The sequence below is a fragment of the Ammospiza caudacuta genome, chromosome 5 (assembly GCF_027887145.1).
Source record: "Ammospiza caudacuta isolate bAmmCau1 chromosome 5, bAmmCau1.pri, whole genome shotgun sequence".
Taxonomy (NCBI): Eukaryota; Metazoa; Chordata; class Aves; order Passeriformes; family Passerellidae; genus Ammospiza; species Ammospiza caudacuta.
In genome coordinates, this window is record NC_080597.1 from 13049208 (window position 1) to 13073282 (window position 24075).

Here is a 24075-nt window from a genome sequence, read left to right on the forward strand (position 1 = left end):
TTATGGTATAATGTCAATAGAGAACTTATTTTATTCAGTTAGCTCTTGAAAACCAGACACTGCCCTTCTCAGCTGTGCTTTCTGCCTCTGCCCCAGATGAGCTCTGCCCTTGGGGCACAGGACATGGGGTTGGCTTTGATCAGTGCTCCCCACTCTGCAGAGTCACCTGCAAAAGTCTGGCAGTGAGCACAGACAGAAGGAAAGATAGAGATGGCAATGTGGAAAATGAGATGGAGGGATAAAAAAAAAATCAGGGGAAGAGAGCATGAAAGGAAAGGAAGTGAAGAAATAGAAAAGGAAAAGAACAGAATGGAAGGAACAGGACTTCCTCTCTGTGTCACTGCTGGGAACAGCAATGAGGGTGAGCATTTGCTGATGGCATACCTTTTATCACAGCAGATCCCATAGCTTCAGGCCTTTTCATGGCTCAAGGGCACTGACTAATGCCAAGGAGGCAGGGCTGCTCTTACAAGCCAAAAAAGGGAGGCAATGAGCACATAACAGAATTGACACACAAGGCTATTTAAACTTTCACCCACAAAGGTCTGCATTAAAACCTAGAAGAAACTCCTGCAGGTACAACAGTGTTAAATGAGAATTTATCAAATTCAGTTTTTCATCTTTTGGGGCAGCATAGAAAAAGAAAAAATGATCTGAAATGCAAACCAGGGGGTCAGAAAAACATGGAGATTAAGGTTTCCATGAAACACCCCAGAGTTTTTCTTTCCAAAAACACCTATGAAAGCTGCAGAACAAGTAAAAATTGCAAAATATTTAGTTAAAAAATATATATATCTTCTCTCCCTCTCCTACATGCATTTTCTTCTCCCTGGAATTAGGGCTGTGTCAATCAGATTGATATTATGCTATGATCTGACAAGGCATTCAAATTATTTATCCAAACAGTAAAATTCTTCACAGGTACAAAAGCAATCTCAGGGGAAACTACAGCACAAAGCCTCCAAGAAACATAAGGAAATGGGAGCAGAAAAGCAACCATTTAAAGACATCCAAACTTTATTAGTCATGGGCTGCACTGGCAGTTTATAAGCAGCTTGAGGCTGGTCCACAGTGTAAGCACCATTGTGTGTTCTTTTTCTCATACAGCTTATTCTCATTCCCACTGAAATTGAGAAACATCATATTTCCTCCTGTCACAGCAGCAAGGAGCCAAATGACAGAGTCATGTCTCAGAGCCTAAACTTCCCAGTGAGTTTTACTTCACCTTGAAACACGAGCCTTGTCCTCAGACTAGCACTGGGAAGCAAAACCAAACATTTAGTGCATAGTCTCTCCCCTCTGGACCACTGTTTCTTCTCTTGGTTTTCACATTTCCCAGCGCCATAAGGCATAAATTATTCATGGTAAAACTGCCTCTCACAATGTTTATGCAGTGCTTAGCACAATGGCACCCTTTTTCAGCTGGGGCCTCTGGGCACTCATGCAATACAAATAATCATGATGATAGCAACAATAATACCAGCCAGCTATGCTTTTCCCACTGGGCACACACTCCAGTGTCCTGTCCCACAGAGCTCAGATCACTGTATTCCTCTACAGGCTCCCGGTCAGTGCCAGGGGCCATTTTTCAGTAAACCTGTCTCACCCTTTAGAACAAGCAAAAAATCTCCCAATTTTTACCTTGCAGGTTTTTCTTTAACTATCACAGCTGTTTCCTAATATGAGAAAATCCCTCGTTTTTATAACTAATTAGTTTGAGCAGATTCTATTATTCTGCCTCCTGTAATACTAATTATTACACTAGCTGCATGCCTGCACGACTAATGAGTTACATTAAAGCTGGGGAATTCTAAAACCTACAGAGGGAGATGCAGCATGACTGTGAAGCCAAAACAGGAGACACCAGCATCTTTCAAACAATACAAAATCACAGCCCTAACAAGTCATTTCCTCCCAACAAGTCTGTGTCCCCTCCTGCTGCTTTGTGCTGCTGAACAAAGGCAAAGCTGAGGGAGGGCACCCCAGAAAATGCAGTTTGTCCAACATGCAAAACGAAGTGGTGCAGTTTCATCAGTGCAGTACCCAGTTTGTCTGAGGAACAAATGGCTCAGGAAAGCAAGTCACTCACACACCACTGTCAGCTCCTTGCAACAACCAGCAGCCAAGCCATCCTGCCAAAGCTGGTCAGTCTGCTCTGGCAGCACACTGCAAGTAAGATGTTCCCCCAACAGGTAGGAATCTGCCACTGGAGTGCTCAAAAATCCAGAGGCTGTTTTCTGTTCCTGCCAGCAAAGTAAAGACAGGCATACACCTGTTCATTAACACAAGTCCATCTCTATGGCTTGACAAGAAGCTTCCTAAGAAGACCCAATGTAAAATGGTGTTTAACATTGATGGGAGTCCACTGAGATGACTGACATAAAACCAAGGACCCCGACTAAAGACTGCAGTTCAGACACTCACCTTGAAGTCAATTGTCACATTCTGATAATTTTATTTACATGGTAGAAGTGATCAGCAGCTCCTGATAATTTTATTTGCATGATAAAAGGGAGCAGCAGCTACTAGCTACATGCCTGGACCAGCCAATCATTCTTAGTCAATCTGAGAAATCCTTTAGCCTTTCTTACTTTCAATTACTACTTTTCTTCTAATTAGACTTGCTGAGCTCCAAGGAGTGATAGCAGGATTAGCTAATTGCTGCCTGTAAAGATATACAGATAAAAGAAACAAGGTAGGGCAGATTATTTATACTTCACTCAACTCTGAAGTAAAACTCTTCAAATTGTATGAAATTATTAAAAATACAGAGTGCAGTCATTTCCTCCATGCAGTAGCATGCACACTGTGCCAAGCACAGGGAACTGTACTGTCATCTTGCAACGCTCTCAAATGCTAAACCTGATCTGAATTGTACAGAAGAGATTACAGCCAGTAACAGCTCAGTTAGGTCTTGCCTTTATGTGGGAAATCTTTCCAAACACTGCATATTGAAGGATGTGATCTTTGGTTGGCACCCCAATTACTAAAGACAACAGTGCTATGAGCAGTGTTAATATTTGCCAACCTTAGCACATATTTTTCCTGTGTGCCAAGGACTGAGCTGAGCCATGACAAAGTAACTCATAGATGTGATGTACTGTAAATTGATAAAGAGTTGGGAAGGGAAATTTATTAAAAAGAGCTAAATACAGCCAGGCAAAAAAGTTATTAGAAAGGTGCATCATTCAAAAAACATGAAGGGTACATTGCAGAAAGGGCAGGCAAACTGCTGATTCTATTTAATTTTATCTTAATCAGAAGAATAAATATCTGAAAGTACAACAGTTATGGGGAGGGAGAGAGAAAGAATGAGAGTGACCAAAAGAGTGTAGGAAGAAATAAAGCCCATCAGGCAACCCAGCCCAATGAAAAGAAATTCCTCCTCTCTTAGCAGTTCAAGCCAAACGTTTCCTGAATCCTGACAATCCTCCATTCTTCTGCTTTCTGGCTGGCTGGAACCTGAACAAGCATCAATCAAGCCTGGGTGGGTGTGGAGCTGGCCAGATGGAGGATGTCGGAAGCACTTTGTGCTCCTCAGCACAAGCTGGCCATTAGCGCAGCCACTCGACACAAGTGCCTGAGTCTGTCACATCTGTCAGGACAGTTTAGGGACGCCTTCAACATCCCCAGCCTTGCAGACACTGATTAGAATATGCAACTGTGTGTGCTAGAGAAGAGGTGCCTGCCTCCACTGGGATTTTTTGATGAAAATCATCCTTTCCTCCTTTCCAGACTTCGTGACATGCTTTCTCATGACCTCATTTGTGGACTAAATACACCACAAACCGTGGTGCCTGGGACATCCCTATCACATTGCTGACAATCTGTCTGCCTAAATGCACAGTATTCAAGAAGATGTTTTTCATCCTGTGTTACCTACACTTTAACCAAGCTACTGTCTTCCACTCTGAGAACATGTGAGCAAAGCTATGGAGAAAAGAGCTTGTCAGGAAGCAAAGTAAGGTTAAAATTCCTGGTTCATCATCTGCTCTCATCCTTAAAAAAAGTTGTAATCCATAAAACAGCTGCTAAGAAGTAGAAAGTACTGACATAGAGCAATTGCTAAGAAGAAAATATTTAATTTTTTCGTTTTCAAAATAATGGAGAATGCTTAAAAAGGTTTTAAGCTTTTCTGTGGGTGCTTACCAAAGATAAAAGAAATCCATAAAAACACTTAACTTAGTAGTTTATGAAGAAAGAATTGATTCCCAAAGCTTATGAGCATCTCCTGCTTTAACTTGGCACAAGTTTTGTCAGAGATCATAAAAGCCATGGAAAACCAAACTATATTTTATCAACAAATCTGTAAAATTATAAACCCTGAGGGTTTTTTTGCAGGTATGATTTTCCTTTCTGTTAAGAAGAGATTCAACTCCTATGAACAGCAGTAGTTTTTGAAATTGTTAAGTGAGAGGAGGGAGACTCATCCTGTCAGCACAGCTGCCATATGTTGATGGGCTGGAAAGGTGGATAAGCAACAGCAGAGCAGCACCTACACTTAAATCCATCAAGTGACATTTTCCTCAAAGAGCAGAGAAGGTGAGGAGGAACTTCAGACACCACATCCCATGAAGGAAGGAAATGTGTCAGGTGAAATTTGATGCACAATGCTTCATTGGTCATGCCTAGACAAGATAACCTGTCTTACCCAAAAAATTCCTAGAGTTCTTAAATAACCACATTAATTAATTTGTTTTTAAATTAGGGAGAATTTTTAAGGTCTCAGATACTCCCCATGCTAGCAGTGATCAAAATTAAAATTCTATTTAGCTAATTTAGTGGGTGTGATGAACAATAAACACAATGAACAATAAGTGGGTGAACAACATGAACAATAAAGCGGGTGTCCTCTGTAAAGGACATGCTTGGAATACTGTTTACATTCCAGTCTCTCCATAATAAAAACTCTTTTGCAATAATAGAAGGAATTTAGGTAAGTCAAATAATGTGTATTCTTATAGTGGATAAATTCTTACACCAATAAATACTGAAGTCATAAGCTTTAAAAGATGGCAAGCGACAAAAAATTAAAAGATGGTGTATAATAGTACCATTGATTGGAGAAGCTAAGCAGGGGCTTTTACAGACCTCATTTACAGTATGAAACCAAAAGGAAAATGGATATAATGGAGAGGTTACAAATACAACCTAATGGAATAAAAATTTCACCGCACTGGAAAGGGGTTAGTCAGGAAAATCAGGAAAACAACACCTTTTTTCTGAATATACCAGTATTTTTCAGTGCAATATTTTCTGTCTGCTTTTGGTGCTCTCAGCCTGTTGCTGTCAGAGAGGCATTCACTGGTGAACCTCTTGAAGCAAAGACCAGTCAGAGAGGCCACTATTCACAGTAAAACAGATTCCTGAACTGCTGAGCCCCTGGCTCACTGCTCTGCTGCCAGAGCACCCAAATGCCAGCATCCCCTGCCCTGCTCAGCCAGGCAATCCCAGTAGGAATCCCAGCCCTTGATCAGCACCCACAGATCTAGCTGGATATCTGTACAGACCACACTCCAGAAAAGGACCTGCTGCTTCCAAATAAAGCATCATGGGCTTCCTTTGTTACGCTCTTGAGGCACTGATGCAAAGTTCCGGGTGAAAAAGAAGCCTAACATGTAACTTCAGACCATTTGAAGTGCTCAGGCCATAATCCAGTTCTTCCCATTTCCAAATAAGAAAATTCATTAGGACTCTAGCTACAGACTGAATGCAGTTTAAATATTTTCCTTTTTCTTAGTTGTGAGTTTGGACTTACCTCCAACCTGTCATTTCCTTCACCTCAGGAAGAAACCAAATACTCTCATTCCAGCACTCTGATTTTTAACTCAGAAATAAAGTTCAGTGGGGCAAAACTCCTCACACAGTACTAACCTGCTTGACCTAATTTCTTCCTCTAGTTCCTCCTCCTGGTGCCAGCACACTGCCCAGTGTAGCTCCCATGTAGTTATACCCACAGATCTGCAATATGGGCTTAGCTCTGAGCCCAGGCAGGCTGTGTGTGTGTGACTCCCATGCCTGCTGCTCCTACTAATGCCAACAGCAGATGAGTGAGCAGGTGGCATGCAGGAAGATTTCTAATGCAGATCAGGAGAGCAGAACTGCCCACAGTTATTATGATTAAAAACCCACATTTGTACCTATTTCTCTTTTTGCATTCCTTCAAATCAAATAAAGCCAGGTTTCGTAATTAAGTCAAACCCCATAACTGGTTGCTGCAGTCAGTCCCAATCCAATTTCCAGTCTCAGCTATAACTCACTCCTAAACTCCAGAATCAGTTAAAGTTGACTCCAATCCAGCAATTTCTCAAGCTCTCCTTTAAAGCTGCAACTTGAAAATGAGCCTGTACCACCCAAGAGCGCAGCTCTCACAAAACAATGCTGCATCAATGCTCTGCTTTGTGGCCCTCTCCCCCTGCTCTGACAGCCACTGACAGGATATAGATATATGACTCAGTGGCAGAAGCTCCAGGGGCAGAAGATGCCTTCTGGCAGCACAATAGGAAGCCTCATTCACTAAACTCCCAAAGGCCACTTAGGCATGGAAACTTAGTGAAATAAAGAAAACAGCAAAAACATGAAAAAAAAATCCTGCCCCCCAAACTGCTAAACAATAAAATCACACATCTCAAAGCCCTTCCTGCATTCCCATCCAATCACTTCAACCCCTAAATGATGTTTGTTGTCACCAGCTCAACCAACTCAGGTGGTCTCTGAAAATCTAGTTGTAACTTTGCTGCTCCACAGCCTGTCACTGTCTGCACAGGTTCTGGACTTGTCTGGACTCATGGATGGTGTGCAAGGAAAACCAGTCACATGGATAGATGGATGCATGCATACACACACACACACACACACACAAAGTGCCTGCAGCTTCTCTGGTTGCTCAAGCAGAGCAGGCCACCTGCAGGTACTCGTCTGATCCATGGCACACCACAGCCCACAATTTGAAAATTGCTTGTCCCAGGTGCACCTGTCACACTTAATCACATTTATTTGTATTGCCATCCAAGTATTCAGAGCCTGGAATGTGTCAAACCCTGCTTGTTTTAAGTAAACAAATGTCAAGGTAGCATAGCTTTTATAATCTACTTAAAACATATTGCTTTTGTATCTCAAACAAGATCTCACAGTTTTAGCTCCCACTATAAATCATCCTATACACATAACACCTGCTCTTCCAACAAAAGAGTACATTAAAAGGCTTTAATGATTAGAAAGAAAATAAGTTTTTCTAAGGGCCACCTGGAAACACAAATGCAGGGCATATGTCTTTCTGTGTACCAGGAATTATACTGTCAGTCACATTTAAATAAGATATATACATTCTGTACTGTTATTCCTGCTATGTTTGAATAAAGAATAAACAGCCCCAAGGGTGCACAATATTTTCATATTTCAGTGTGCAGTGAGAAGAATATCCTTTCAATGTTCCTTGTCCAGAAGGAAAGCAGTCCTTTTTTCAACTAGTCATTATTCAATACCAAACAAAACCTATATAAAAGATGTCTTTTTCAAGGGATATTTTTTCATGTTATAATTACTATTCTGTTCCCATCAATGAGTGAGTTACAAAAAGAATTTTTACTCTGGAAGTCTACTTGTGTACGCAAACTGCTAACAGTACAGGTGGTCTAAAGTTAAAATGAGAGCTCTAATCCTCAGCTTACTTCTCAAGTGTGAGACAGCCTTGACTGTGCAACTCAGGAATATTCCCTGCCTGAGCCCTGACAGACAGGAGCAGTGCAGAGCTGAGGAAAGGCCATAGGAGTGCAATATCCTGTACAACTGAGCTCCCACTGAAGCAAGCAGGACACCACAAACCCAGTGATTTAAGTGAGCTCTCATGCAGCTTTCAGCAAATGGAATTTACCTTGAGGTTTGGGTTTGGTGAGCTTCCCGCAGGGCTTTGAGATTGTGACAGTCTTCTGGCAGTCAGCGTTATGGAGGGCTCTCTTTAGGTTCCCGGTCCGAGTCTTCAGGGCCGTGTTCAAGTCACATTCTCCCCAGGCCTGGAACTGGTACTTGCACTCCGCTGCAGCAAGGGAAAAAAGGCAAAACTTAAAACACAATGACTGAGCGTGAAAACAAAAATGTTGTGAGTCTAATAGGCTACCACAGGCAGCTGGTGCTTACAGACAAAAAGATGTGCAACTGAAGAAAAGAATCCCAAGAAAACTTTAAAGATTATTTGTGGTGGTAATTGCAGTCTCCCCTCCTCTCCAGTGCTTTAAAATTTAATCCTCTTGCTTTTGCATGGAAATTGCATTTTTTGGCATAGAAAGAGAAATCCATTCAGCTATGAATATGAACAGCAACAACAAAAAAGAAAGAAACAGCCGTTTGAAATGTCGTTTACAGTCCATATGTCTGTTTCTCCATTTGTGTGACACTAGAGGTTACCAAATAAAGCTTGAACAGTTTCTAGAATGTATGTGCAGCCATAAACTTCTCAAGTCCAAAACTGCAGCACTGATTGTGTTGGTAAGGTCACAATAATTTCAAAATCGTGCCAAGCTGTTTACTAGAAAGAAAAGCCAAGTTTGAAAGAGAAATCAAATTTGAGTTTTGGATAGACATCTTGTCCAGGACAGATCTGACATATCTTCCCAAACTGGTACATAAAAACCTTCTGAACTGAATGGTAAAAATTAAATACACTGGTCTGGAATGATAAAAATACACTGGTTTTCACTCTCTCCTTTTACTGAACACATGGGGAGCCAGCCCCCCACACTCCACATCACACATTGTAAAGTCTGTGAGAGCCATCGCAGAGGTTCACAGCTGTGAACTTGCACTGCTGCCCTAAACAGGGCTGAACAGCACAGAGGGCAGATTCCAGCATGCAGGAAGGCAGAGTGTGTAATGAGTAAGTTATAGGGACTCTCTGCAGAGGAACTCTGAGGAAGCTGCCTTCTGATGGCCTGCATGTTCTAGCTCTGACAAACCCGAAATGCAGGACTAACGCCTTCCCCAAGCAGAAAAAACAGGCTTGCTGCTCCATACTCAAAATAAAAACCAATGTAAATCCCTTAAGAGAGGGATACTGACCTCCAAATTGCTTCTTCCAGTTGCAGGGAATCTTACACTTCTGAGTCTTGGTGGTTTGTTTGCACTCAGCCCCAGTGCGGGTGCCCTCGCGTGTCCCCAGGCCGCAGTCACCGCTGGTGGGCACGCACACACTCCACTGCCATTCCCCACAGTCAGATTTCTTCGCCTTCTTCTCTGCATGGAGACAAGAAACCAAGCAAGAGAAGTTCTCAGTACCCAAAGAATACAGAGAAATTCCCTAAACTTAACCAAAGTCACAGCACCTGGAAGGGTGAGCAAGGAAGACATTCGTAACACAATGCTTTTAAAAGCTAAAGGTCTGACATCCTCTTCACGATTCTGCAGAGACAGGTCAGGATGATCATTCAAACTCAGTCCCACTGCCATGTTTGCTAGTCCATTCAGATATTCTCAAGTGGATTCTCATCTTCAGAAATCTAACAACCCACAGGGATCACTGACCAAAACATGCAGAATGGACCTCACTCAGAAAGCTCTGTCTCCAGTAGCTGGTGGCATGCAAATATCCTCAGTTCCAGCTGAAGCACTGTACACTAAACAATGAGAAATGTATGTGCTGAAATCACAGGATTTGAGCACCTTCAGGAAACAGCTGTGGGATGCAAACCTTTGATTTGCTATACCATGTCGCATTTTATCATAGCATACTTCAAAGGCAAAGGAGCTACGTGGAGAAGTGTACTCGAAGTGCTGTTAATTCACGTGGGTTTGTTGCTCAAGGAAAAAAGTAAGGATTTTATTTAGATCCTTAAGCACAAGTCTCATGAGAAAAGATAGCAATGTTATCAAACCCAAGGATTCACAAAAATAATTACTTAGGTCCCTAAATCATCACAAGTAACTGTAAATACATAAATTTTTTTTTCTTCTAGGTCTTGCATGTTTATGCTACCATTTTCTCATATTTACGCAAGGCCAAATTGGTTAAAAAGTTCATTTTTTTACTGGGAACACTAATTTTGATGGACTCACAGTTCATAATATGTGGTATATAGGTTGCCTGAAAATAATAAGACCTTAAGAAAAATAGCAAAAAATACGTTCTTTAAAAAATGTCAAACTGAGTTTGACAGATATGAATTTTCCACCCTGGGCCAGTTTCTCTTATAATGAGGTCTGAGTTCATCACTGACAGAAAGCAACTACTGCTGGATGTCTGGCTGTCTGTGCAACAGCAAGTTAGTACAATTCTTTGTCAGAGGATTTCCACATCACACAGCATTAGTGTAGCACTGTCATATATAACACTGAGCAAGTGACATAACTGCTCTTTCATCACTCCTGTTTGGTTCCCCCTAAGTCAAGCATGAAACTACTCACACAGCACATTTTAAGCTGCTTTGCACTATCCACTGTGTGATAAACCACAGACTCCAGTCTCTGGGGCTGTCAAGCTGCCACTTGACATGGAAACTCCTTTCTGCCTCCCTATTTAACACAGAACAGCATGTCATGGCCAAAAATCCTACCTTGATGTCAAAAGGCTAACAAATGACCTGATTTCATAACAAAACCAGAAGCATTTGACATTCTCACACGCATGCAACCTATCTTGGGGATTAACTCTGAATCAGACTGGACCTTACCTGGTTTCTCTTTCTTGCCAGCCTCAGTGGTACTCACAGCTGCCAGAAGGAAAACGAGTGCCAGGAGGGCAGCAGTGAACATTCGACGTTGCTGCTGTTGCTGCTGCATTCTGCAGATCAATGACAGAGAGGAAAAAAAATGGTCAATGAGACTGTAAAAAGTGGGACTCCAACTAAAGCATTTTTGGGAAGCTCTGCTTCAGGATCACAGGATACAAGCAGATAATTAGCTATTGTCAGAATGGGCAATTAGCTCCACTGCAGAGAGAATACAGAGATTTTTAACTATTTTCCAGCCTGTGTAACCAAATCGCTGATCTACAGCACTGATGTTACTGGAGGAGTTTTGCCATGGGAAGTTCTGTAACTATTGCTTGTCTTCTAGAAACCTGTTAGAGAAACAAGGATCCTGACAGGTCTGGAACTCCTCTCTTCTTTTCTGACCTCTGGCTGTGTAAAAATAAGTAAAACGTACACTTCATTTTTCAGTTTACCAATTCATATGAAGTAGGGAACACTCTACTCTCCACCTTGCAAGGGTTGAAGTTCCTATTAGGCTTAGGTGACATCTGAAAAGAGCTTCTTTCACAAAAACTTATATAGGTGATATGTGATGCATTATCTTAATTGTCATTGGCATGTTGCTACATACTTCTTCCTTCTCCTCCAATTAGTGTCTCTTCATAATATAAATTAGGCTAATTGTTTGAAATGCAAAGTAGGCACAGAGACAGGACTTGCACATGCTGCTAGAGGCTATCCACAGCATGCTAATAAACCTGAAATCTGGATTTGGGAAGAAAATATTCAAATACAAAAAGGTATTAAATACATTTGCTTGGGATTGAAGCATCAGTCACCAAAAGTCATTCTGAGCTTTCCCTTTCCCGCTTCTATAATTTTCATTGTCTCATTTTGGCACTGTTTAACAGAACACAGGATCTTCAATAGATAATTTAAAAATAAGAAACCTCCCCCCTTTCCTAGAGACATCTGTCCAGTAGGCAGCCAGGAACCAAGATAGTGGACTAGACATTGCTTGGATGAAAGGAAGGTTTTTCCAATTTGTTTTGTTTTGTTTTTCTTCAAACCAGGACCCATGATGTTCATGTAACACCAGCCTTCAGAGGAGGGGTAACAGTGGCACTAAGTTTTTAAAACTCAGCTAGACTGATACTTACAGAGAGTTTAATGGCAGCCTGATCTCATTCTGCTGAGCACAGCAGCCGCGGAGAAGTATTTTTCAACATGAACAAAGAACAAAATGTATTTGAAATTTAATTCGGCACTCCTCAGTATTCTCTGCTGGCAACCTCTTGGTCAAATGCAACATAATTATAACTGACAACGAAAACAGGAGAGGAATCCCAAACATGGAGACTTTAAAGTATCTGGCTTTAATATCACTCTAGAAGTCAGATGAGACAACTTAATAGCTGTGTTGAAATAAAGTTCATTTGAAGACTGCAAGAGGCCTGGTATTCAAATGTCTGAAAGAGCTGTAATTAGGACCAGTTTCATTTACTTCAACAGAAAGTATCATTTCCCATGAAGAAGAAGAAAGCACCACCATTGTTTCCAGCAAACTCAGAGCCCAGAGTAGAGCACGTGAGTTGCCAGAGAGCTTGGCTTTGTTTTTCCTTTTCTTCTGCTGCATGTTTCCACTCAGGCCTCTCATGTTTCAGAGGAAATTAATAAAACAAATGAAATAAATATATTAAATAAGCAATTAAAAACTAAATATGCAACCTGCCTTTTAGCTCAGCTTACTTCAAATTGCTTTTTTCATAATCAAATGAGCACCTCTTTAATAAGGAAAAGCTGAGAGAATTGTGTTTGTGCAGCCTGAAAAAGAGAAGGATGGGGTGACCTAATTGCAGCCTTCCAGGACCTGAAGGGAGCTCCTGAGAAAGATGAAGAGAGGGGCATGTAGTGACAGAACAAAGAGGAATGAATTCAAATTGAGAGTAGGGTTAGATTAGATATTAGGAAAAATATCTTTACTGTGACCATGGTGAGGCACTGGAACAGGTTATCCAAGGAAGTTGTGGAGGCCTCATCCCTGGAAGTGTTCAAGGCTAAGTTGGATGGACTGCTGAGCAAGTGGTGTAGTAAAAAAATGTCTCTGCCCATGGCAGGGGGTTGGAATTAAATGATCCTCAAGGTCCCTTGCAGTCCAAACCATTCTATGATTCAAATACATTTGCCATACATAGTATTTAAAAATGAAACTCCACACTCAGTCCCTTGTCCCTTTCCTTAGGGGGAGCTTCCCCACCAGTAACACTGCACATCCCCTAGCACCCCATTTTTACTATTATTTGTCTTCTCACTTCATCTCTTCCAATCACCTTCCCAGAGTCCTTTGTTGAGGGAGAGAGTTAATTTCATGGAAGCACATTTAGCAGGAGACACAAACACTCTCATATCTCAAGTCACTGCTGCCTGTCAGAAGCTGAAGCAAAGGCAGCACTAGAGGTTTCACTCTGCAGAATGCCACCAAATACAAGAGGTGGTCACAGTTTTGGGGCTGCCCCCTACATCCCTGCTGCCCACCCCAGGGACCTGGGATGGGGTCACACACACCCCAGAGGCTCCCCAGTCACTGGGAGTCATGGATGATTGTTACTAGGGAAGCTGCCTCATATTAAATTGAAAGGGACTCAAATTTAAATCAGGCTGACATTCTTTTCAGAAAAACAGATGGGGAAAATAGTTAGGTTTTGGAGTCTGAAACATTCCAGAAGCCCTATAAACAAAACCCCACAGAGCCTTAATATAGCATGTTTTCCTAAGACTCAAGACTCCCCTACAGCCAAAACAGTTGCCAAATGTCTAATGCAAACACTAAACCTGCAGAGATACAGATATTCTGTCTCTCTGCGGAGACCCAGGTTGCTTCCTGAAGTGTCTTTCCTCTACCCCCAAGTGAAAAGCCATGTTGTAGAAATGGAGAGACTGCCTCACACCACACCAACACCTTGAATACGATGTAACCATTTAACTGTTTTGCAATGGTAAACAGCAAAGGTGGGTGCTCTCACAATATTACAAGCAGCCCACATGTAGTACTCACAAAATAGTAGGGTTTTTTCCAAAAGGCTAGAAAATGCCATCTATCAGCAAGTATGTGAGTCCAATGTTCAGTTTTTCTTGCAAATATTTTAGTTGGCAGTTAAAAGATAGATTAAGATAAAAACTCACCAGACCAGACTTGCTTCTTCAAACAATATATTCTACTGACAATAACTTTGTATTTTTTGGTTTACTTTTTCAAAATTCAAAGGTGACAGTTCTTCCTTTTTATTAGATTCTTTGATAACATTTTTGGTTCAACCACTGATTTAAAGAACTGCTATAACTGGTTAAATGACATAAAAAGTGTTACACCATAGACAAAATGGACTCCTCCTGGATATTTTGATTTTTGTAATGAGCCCTCTGGCTACACCACGGGTAACAAGTAAATCATGTGCCATGAGAGGAAAGCATCTCTAAAATCCTGTATGACAGCCCCTAAACAGAGCAAGGAGGCAGCATTTAAACAAATGGCAGGGGTACTTACAACCAAAGAAAGACAAAGATGAAAGTGAAAGAAAGGAGATTTTTGAGATGTGGGCTGCTACAGGAAACCTCCAAAGAGAGAAAAGGTAAAGAGAGAGAAAGAGAGCTTAGAACAGTTTAAATAGGAAATTGGAACAACATGAAGAAAAGAAAGTGAGCAATCACACAAAGAGCACCAAAACAGGAAAGAGAGAAGAGAAAAGTGGTTAAAGAGAGTTAAACACTAAACCAGAGAGTGTTAAAAAAGCATGAAGTGTAAAATGAAGGGAGAATTGAAGACCAGTTGAGATAAACCACAGCAAGCAGCTTCTTGCAGCAACAATAAGGCACAGGAATTACTTCAGGCTTACAGTTGATTTCACAGTCAATCTCTGCTTGGGAGTAAAAAGTGAAAGGAAAATTTTAAAATGGCAGGCAATCAAAGAATTAATGGCTTAATCAACCATCCATCCATCCATCCATCCATCCATCCATCCATCCATCCATCCATCCATCCATCCCTCCATCCATCCATCCATCCATCCTCCATCGTTTCAATTACATGTTGAGCCTCAGAAAGAGAAATCAGACAGAAACCACTCCATGGCTGCAGTTTAAGGGACTTTTTGAGCAGAGCTTGAGCCTTCCACTCTAAATCCCACACTACCCCCAACCTGATTTTACAATCCCACTGAAGTGGGAAGCCCAAAGCAGCACAGGCATTTCCATGTTGTTTTTCTTAGACCTCTGGATCTCTGCTAGAGGAAGTCAAGCTTACCAGAGTGACTCAATCTGCACTTAGACAATTAACTCACACCCAGGTACTCCTGAATCTGAACAAGTCTTTGCTGAACACACACATTCCAAACAAAGCAGACAACTTTGGATGAAGCTCTGTTGGTGAGCAAGAGTTTATTTTTCCTAGCCTGACTGAAGCTGGCAAAAGCAACACATCCCAGGATCACATATGCCTTTTACAGGTGGCTTTTTTTGCTGTTAACAACTTTTATGCACAAGTCCTTCTCTTCATCTGTTCTTTCCAAAGCAACCGGCAAGGTCCCAGATTATAGAAGCAAATATTTCATTATTAGTCCATATGAGTGCAATCTACTACTCTGAACAATCAGGTCTTCTCACATTATTATAACAACCTGCCCATACCCTCCAGCTTTTTCAGTATAACGTGCCAAACACCAGCTGTGTTGATGATATTGCTAAGCTGCATCTAGAGCAAGACTGAAGGTACTGCCATTGCTAATGATGGTCCATGGGCTTTGGAGTGAGTTTGCCAGGGCTCTGGACCAAGGTTTGATGGGATTTGCCCTTTCTGAACATTCCTTGGCCTGTCCACAGCTTTGTCACATTTGCTTTAGCTGCAACAGCATTTCTTCTAATTGACCAACCAGCTGTGGCTGATTTGATTTACTTTTCTTTGTCACTGTATGGAGCCACACAGGTTTTGTGACTCTATTATGATAATATCTTATAAAGAAATGCAGGGCTGGTATGTTAGCAAAGGCCTTGAGAAGTGGAGACAGGATACAGTGCAGAGGAATACATATGTGGAAGACATGAGATGGGGCACCAGCTTATCAACAGAGACACAAACACTTGCTATAAACAACTGCCCCAAGGTCAGATAAAGAAATTCAGACATGGACCTGGGCAAAACTGGGTATCACACAGAATCACAGAATAATGAGGTTGGAAGAGACCTCTAAGGTCATTGAGTGTAACCTATGCCCTAACACCTCAACTAGACTATAGCACCGAGTGCCATGTCCAATCTTTTTTTTAAACACATCCAGAGATGGTGATTCTACCACTCCCCTGGGAAGAGAATTCCAGTACTTTATTATTCTTTTGGTGGATTTTTTTTTTCCTAAAAAATATATAAAAGATATAGGGCTAAGAAAGAGAAAGCAGAAATAGTTTCCAATGTACCTAAAAGGTGTAATCTCTAGGGAAGTTTGGATATAACAAGACTGCGGAACAATAAAGAGAGAGAAAGGTATCAAAGCATGCTAGAAAACATTAAGAAAAACAACCCCAGGTTCATCCTAGAGCAAGGAAAACATGAATATCATCCTGAACAAGGATCCCAGAGGATGACAGGTCACTAAAACCATCTCTACCACCCACACCATGAAATCACCAACCTGAGGGCTAAGAAGAGCTGGGGAAGGGTCAGCAAAACATCAGGAAAAGCAGTTGAATCTAAGTGTATTTATAACAATTTAACTGGTGGTGGCATTGTTGTTAACATTATTATAACACCTGCATAGATATATAATCTTTTTCTGCAATAATTACATCCGCACTAATAACAATCCTTGGATTAAACCATTAAGATTTACATTATATTAACAATAAATCTTTGGCTTAATATAACTATATAAAAAGGTATGGTTCCTCTTTTGCAGTAAACAATATTTTGAGCTATGATTCCCAGCTTCACACACTATTATTTTCATCCCATGACCACAAATAAAAAAGCATCCCAGGTGCAAACTTAAGAAGTTCTTGCAACCCATTATTTTTCTTCAAAGCACTGCTCAACTTGAGTCCTCTTTAAACTCCCTGTCCACTTCAGAACTAACTTTTGCATTAATCCTTCTTTTTTCCTGCTCGAATGAATAATTTCCCATCAAGTCCCACAACAAATACTTTAATAAATTACAGTTTGATTAGCACCAGATAAGTCACATCTACAAAATCAGTTTTTAAATGAGCTAGTTTGGGACATCAATCTCCTTTCAGTAAACACATGCCGTGTTTAATGAAACTTAATATTTAATTCCAGTTCTTTAATTATTCTCCTATTCAAAATGTGCTGTACTTTGCAGTCCATTGAGGGCAGATGGCTGCAGCTACCTGGATCTGCTTCTTTCCCTCTTCTTAAATGTAAATATTTTATTTGCTGAACTGCAGTTGTGCAACATCAGGAAATAAAATTTGATCCATGGTTTAATGGTCTTAATGAATCTGAAATGTAACATGCCATTTTTTACAGTGGTCAGAGATGGAAACACAAAGCTTTCTCTGTAAAAGGGAAATTAGGAACAGTTAGCTCTTGGGAGTTTTACCACAGAAACACTTGAAGAATCTTTTGTTTCTCCGGGTCTTGATCTCATTCACCACCCATTGCATGCCCCTATGTCCCACCTGAGCTCCCACATGGAGAACTGAGGCAAAAGCCAGCATGCCTCTGGAGCCAGACCTTTATGAGCCATAATCTCCCAGCTGTAACATGTTCCCTCTTCCCTCACACTCATACACATTTCCTTTGTTGTCTTTATTTGTACTAGTAGGGAAATAAAATTAAAAATTTAGATTTGCTCTTCGTTGCCCTTGCAAGATTTAAGATAGCTTAGTTTTTGGTGAATCTCGGCAATCTTCTGTGTCAGGACTTCCAAGACACTACTTTATAGGGTGATCACTGCCATTTTTATTAAATTTCTGCAAGCTCATAACAGCATTTCAGTGGGCTGATTTTTTTCAATAAAAAGCTGTAGAGCAGAAATAAAATTGAAATTGAATAAGCAGAGCAAGAATAAAATTGAAATTTGTTTTCTTGAAACAAATTTCAAGTTTATTTCTAGGCTTGATACAAATAAATGTTAATCAGTCCTTTATGAAAAAATTTGCATCAGTCCAACACACATCACCAGTTTACTTAATTTCACAAAAGCCAACTTTTAAAATTTAAAACTTTAATCAGATCTATATTCATGCTCCTATGCAACTTAGAGCAAATCAGCTTGCTAACACTCAATAAAAATGGGTATTTTTAGGGATACACTTTAAGATGAGATATAAGATCATACTGAATCAAATTCTAAAATAGCTCAACTTTTCAGAGTTCTATATTAGGTGGTAAAGAAATCACATCAACGCATTTTAGCGCCTATTAGTATTAGCACTTTTTACCTTCTAATTTAAGTTGTGAAAGATAAATCTTTCTGTTACGAAAGATCTCCTTCTATTTTACCTGTGCATAATCACACAAGGGCTTCTAATGAAAGTCATCCACATCCAACTTTGGGAGACACGAAGCTAGAAGATGCTTTTCCATACTCCACCAAGATAAGATTGACATTCTGCCTTATGTATCACAGAATCACAGAGTGCTGAGTTGGGAAAGACCCATCAGGACCATCAAAATCCTCCTGGCCCTGCACAGGACACCCCAAGAATGACACTGTGTGCCCAAGAACATCCTCCAAACTCTTCCTGAGCTGTCTCAGGCTTGGTGCTGATACTGCTTCCCTGGGGAGCCTGTTCAGTGCCCAACCACCCTCTGAGGAAAAAACTTCTTCCTGATTATCCAAACTAAACCTCTTCCAACCAGCTTGAGGCTGTTTTGTTGACTCCTGTCCCTGATCATGAGAGGGAACATACATGTGGTATGTTGTCTCAGTACCTGCCCCTACACTGAAGACCACAGTGAGGTCTCCCCCCAGTTTCTTCTCCAGGCTGAACAAAACAAGTATACCAATAGCTTGCTTTTATTAATTCATTTAGTGCATATCATTAATTTCCAGCTATATTTCCTCTGCTGTGGTTTCTCTATTTTTGGAGCCTTTTCTAGACCTTCAAGTTCTGTTAACCAGTCATGACTACCACTACAGAGTGTGTGGGGGCTAGCCCAATAATTTTCATTGGCAACTATTACACCTCTTTCCAGCTTCTCTAACTAATTTCCCAGGCCACCCACACCTGATATTTCTCTCTGTTCTCACCCAAATGTGTTTAAGGTTCCAACTTCTCCTTAACTGCTTTCCATCTTTCCATCCTGACTACTGTGGTTTATAATCTAATTTAGTTCTTCGCTTTGTCTACCCTGCCATTGTAGTGTCATTCCTTTATCCAATGCAAAATCTTTATTTCCCTTACTTTTCCTTTCCTGAGTTTGAAAAGCAGACATAGACATCACATATATTTCTCTGTATACTTTTTTTTAGGGTAAAGCTCACCAAACTCTTCTCAGAGCTCAAAATCTTGAGTCTCCATCATTTTATCACACCTTCACGGACCAAAGAAATGCTGTGTTCATTTAAAACTATTACTACAGCCTTAGTGATCCAAGTCCAAGACTGAGCCAAGATTTAAAGAAAGAAAGAATCTTTAATTATAATAACTGACTGTTCAGTCAAATGGTCTCTCTCTGGCTGAAAAAACATATCTTAATCTCATTTATAGCAGTAGTGATCTTTCAGAATGATTTTGTTAAAGAAAATCTACTATGAAAATGACGAAACACTGAGTTTTCTTCTTTTGACAAAGTAATTAATGAAATTATATTTTATACTTGGGTAGGTAGGGGTGAGTGGGTTGGTCAGTGTATAAACACTCCCCCATATTAATTCAGAGACCTTCAGCCACTGCATTTCTGCCCAAAGCAAAACCTGTGTGCTCATTTCTCATACTTCTTTGACTTTTCTGAGAAGGCTTGGTATCCCCTTGGCCCACAGCAATGAAAATTCAGCAGCTCCATCACCAACTCCAAACACTGGTTGCCAGTACTCTGAACCTGTGTGCTAACAAGACAGTTCAATGCCATGTAGGAAACAGAAAATAAGCTCCTTGCACTTTGGCCCTGGAGCAGAGCCAGCACCCCAACAACAGCCTTCACGTCCCCATTTCAAAACACACAACCCAGTGCAGCTGACTGGTCACCCTGTCTGGGAAAATAAGAGAATTAATTAGAGAAATTCAACTAGAAGCTACTATTCAGCTTTTCTTCTTTCCTTCCTCTACCTTGCTTCCACTTGGGGGTAGAGAGAGGGACCACTACACATGGAAGCAGCTCCAGCAATGCTCTCCCTCCACCCAGGAGAGGAAAACCTGGCAAGCAGCGGCTGGCAGGGGAGAGGCAATTGCTTCAAGGTGAGCTGGAAAGAGTTGGGTAAGCAGCAATTTATTCTGCAGTACAGCGGCAAATTTGAAAAACATAAAATTGAGTGTAACTATGTTTGTGGCTACACAACAGCCAGGGAGACGTGAGAAAGCTCTAGAAGGCTGAAATTATATTCGGCAAACCTTCTGTATTTTTTTTTAAACTAGCATTTATGCTCAGCCACAGCACAGAGTGCCATAAGAACAAGCAAGAATTAAACAGTTAGCTAAAAAGAAAAAAAAAATCATAGCACAACCCCTCTGATAAGCCCAAGTCAAACACTTCATTTCAAAAATTGCAGTGTGCAACTCAGGGACAACATTTTTCAACATGTAACCAATTCTATAGTCTCTTTTCAACAGGGACATTATTAAGGGCCAGAAAAATGAGCAATGAGGCGAGGGAACTATGCCAATGCCATAAAAAGAAGCAGGGAACCAAGAGTTACATGCCTGAAGAAAATTACTAAAAAACAAGACCTATCTATTCACACATCTCATCTAGTTTTGTTCAAGTAAATAAATTAATTAGTTCATTTGTGGATAACAGCTCCCCTAGTCTTTGATATTTGCTTAGCTGATTGCATATTTGTCTCTCACATCAGGCTAAGGCAAATACACATACTGTGGATATTTTATATTTCTAATTCCCCAGACACAAATGAATAGTTCAAGTTGATAATAGACACCCCTAGGTACATGAGTTGTGCCTTTAAATGCTGAGCATAATTTAGACTGATGCAAGACTCAAGAAAATGGATGGTACAAACAAATACAGGTGAACGATTTCTTTCATTTTTCCAAAATGTTCCATGGGAGAGCATTGGTTTCTACAGGATAGTAAGCCTTTGAAAGCATTCTTATTAATTAAAACAAATTTATGTGTGTTTTTATAAGCTCACTACTATACAACTACATTCCCTTCCATTAAAAAAAAAAAAATATGTAAATAATTTTATGCAAGCTATACAGAGGACCCTACTACTCCATTTATCTGATCAAAGAATAATTAATAATTTACAAAAGGTGGCATTTTCAGGGGTCAAAATTTACCATTCATGCAGTATGGTTGTGAACAAGACATAATGGTAGCAAATAGCTTCTTCCTCAAAGGAAAAGTGTAGTAAGTGGAAACATAGTGCTAAACAAACACAACAGGCAGCACCTTGATTAAAAGGCCAAAGAATTAAAAACCCGAGTGGAAATGGTCAAAACTTCCAAGGGGATTAAAAATGTTATGCTTCTCTTTTTCCAGACCTCCGCCATGAGATCTTTAAAAAGTGATTTTATTTTTCAGAAAGGGTAGGGAACACATCCAATATTTCCAAACAGTAATAATAGAGAAAATACCCAACTAACAACCTAGCAACAACAAAAAAAAAACCCATTCAGTGTCATAAACTGATGTTAAGAAACCAGCCATGTCTGTAAAGAGATGAAAAAACATGCTGTGCTTTCAAAAAAAGCATTACATGCCTTTAATGCAAAAGGGATGGTTGCTATTTTTTCTGCTGGTCCCCAGTGACCGTACAGAGATAATTTTCTTAGCCCTGGACTTCAAAAATTGTCTTAGAAATGAGATTTTTGAAATGGACATTGCTGTTGAAACCAATTTCCTCTCATTCCTTGAGCTCTTATTTTGTTCTCATCCACAACCCACACATTTTCTTTCTCTCTTTTGCTCTTTGTGGGTCTGAGCAAGCCTGAATTGATAACTAATACAGTTCTCCAACTATTGACCTCCCACTCCTACTGCTCCACTGCAGTAAGGCTGGAGAAACAAAACAAAAACCCAAACCGACTCATATTTCAGTTCATTCTACTATATTTCCAAATCTTAACTGAAAAGGACATTTTAAGCCACTTGTTACTGCAATTTTTCCCCTCCCTGCCCTTCCCACAACAATCACAGCTGCCATCTCAGTATCGACAAAATCACAGTGGGTTTCTTAGACTTTCATTTCTCCAGGACTAAAGATTAGACACTCCTGGACCTGCTCACCAGGAAGAGCACAGCATCTCCATTCCATCCAAAGGTTTTTGTTTCAGTGACAGAGAGGCCAAGTTTCTGGCTGAACTCTCCTGTGCATGCTCTGCATCAATGTTTCTCTCCTCATGCTGTGGTCAGGAGTACCACAGCGACTGCTAAATCCTCTCTCTCTATTCCCTTTCACCTCTGCTCTCCCAAGGTGCCAAAGATGTACTTCCTTGATGACAGCAGAATGAAAACAGGCTCTTAGTAGTTATTCTCTCTGCCTCTTTTCACACCTCAAACTACCAGTGGTTTTTCTCTTCCTAATGATCCTCTGGTTGGCTGAGACTGTTAAAATGCAAAGAATTTTTTCATGGTTTTTCAAACTCTGGTAAGTGACCAGATCCCAACTACTGCACTACCATGACACTACAAGACCAGAAAAGGGGAAATAAATACTGTTACAGAGAGCCTTCTGATATAAATAATATTGCTGACACCTCCTTGACTACCTAATGTGTTTTCATCAACCAGAGATTAATTTGGGTACCTTCTGAAAAATGTTAGAAAAAGGAAGGGCATTTTCCCATTAACTTGCTGAACAGAATGTAGAAAAGAGTCTCTCACTCTCCCTGTCTATCCAAAAGAAAGTTTTCTTTACTCATAAAAATTCATTTATTGGAACAGAGCAAGCTTATGACGCCCCATTTTCCTGTCCATTGCAGTTGTAACAACGCCCTGTGGGTATCACAGTCAGGAAGGGGAAAAAAAAGGAGCAATCAAGGAGTAATTTTTGTAACTGGGTCCAGAGCCAAAGATTATTACTGATACTGTGAGGATACAAACCATGTGCAGATATACTTTGATGTCACCACAGTCCCAGTGGTCACACCACCATTGTGAATAAATCATGGTTTGAGAGCTGTTTAAGCTGTGACATGATTTGCATAATGAACAGCTGTACTGTACAAGCCAAACAGATGCCTCCACTGTATTTTTATTTTCATTTTCTCCCTCTGCCCCAATGAAGACATTTTCAGCTCAATGGCAGCAGGCAAATCACAGCATCTGTCACTATCCTCACTTCTGCATCTATGGAACAGGGATAACAGCACTTGCCTCCCTTAAAAGAACACTGAGAAACCCATAATAAAAATGATTATGTGAAGAGGGGATAATTTTATTAGCCAGCATCAGCTGCAGCTTGCTCCACTTTCCTGCATCTCATGTCTCCATGGTTCCAGGTTTTGAGCAGGGTAGCCAGACTCCCTCAAGCAGAGGAGAGCAGCAGGAACTCTGTGAAATTCCCACTGGCTCAGCAGGCTGCTAAAGGAAAGCTGCCAAACTCAGCAGAACCCCTTATCTTTGATAACTACCTTTCCTCAAAATTAAACAAATTTTGGCAAATGTTTGAGTTTTGATTTGCCCGAGATGCCTGTCAGTTTGGAGAATTTTTACTAGTTTGTTTGTCTGGGTTTTTTTTAATCTTCATATCAGGCTCTGGGAAATAGGCCATACCCATAAAGAAAATTACCCATTTTATTTCATTTATTCAATATGACTCTGCCTTCTTTGCTGTTTGTCCCTTCAGATGACATTCCAAAATATGCAGTACAGTCAGAAAACTATCTAACCTGAAAGCACAGAGCCTCTCACCAATGCTCTCTATTAATCTTCCCAAGGGACTCTATTTATACTTTTTTTTTTCCAGAGAAATTGTCTCTTTGCTTCAAGTGACAAACATCAGGGCATTGGGACAGCCATGCAAAAATGAATTAGGAAAAAATTAAATAAACTTAAATAAAGGCTACATGAAATGAAATCTATGTCTATCTAGCCTGTGTCCCTGTTGTGACACAGGGCTAGAATGTGTATTTAAATCCTTCTCTTCCAGAAGCAGTGAGAAGAGGCAGCAGCTGTGTGGCATGTTCTCATCTCTGCCAGTCAGCAAACAGCACCTCCAAGGCACAAATGCCCTCCAGTGTGACACCAGTCAGCAAA

At 40.6% G+C, this 24075-nt stretch overlaps 1 protein-coding gene across 1 annotated transcript in view; it reads right to left on the minus strand.

The window, feature by feature from the left end:
• PTN (pleiotrophin) overlaps positions 1–24075 on the minus strand; it is an 80358-nt gene that overhangs the window by 14061 nt on the left and 42222 nt on the right. Inside the window, exons 2-4 of the mRNA XM_058804839.1 lie at positions 10662–10771; positions 9055–9228; positions 7874–8035 (exon numbers count right to left, since the gene is read on the minus strand). Coding sequence (XP_058660822.1) covers positions 7874–8035; positions 9055–9228; positions 10662–10770 — 445 coding nt within the window. The 5' untranslated portion in view covers position 10771. The remainder of the gene's footprint in view (positions 1–7873; positions 8036–9054; positions 9229–10661; positions 10772–24075) is intronic.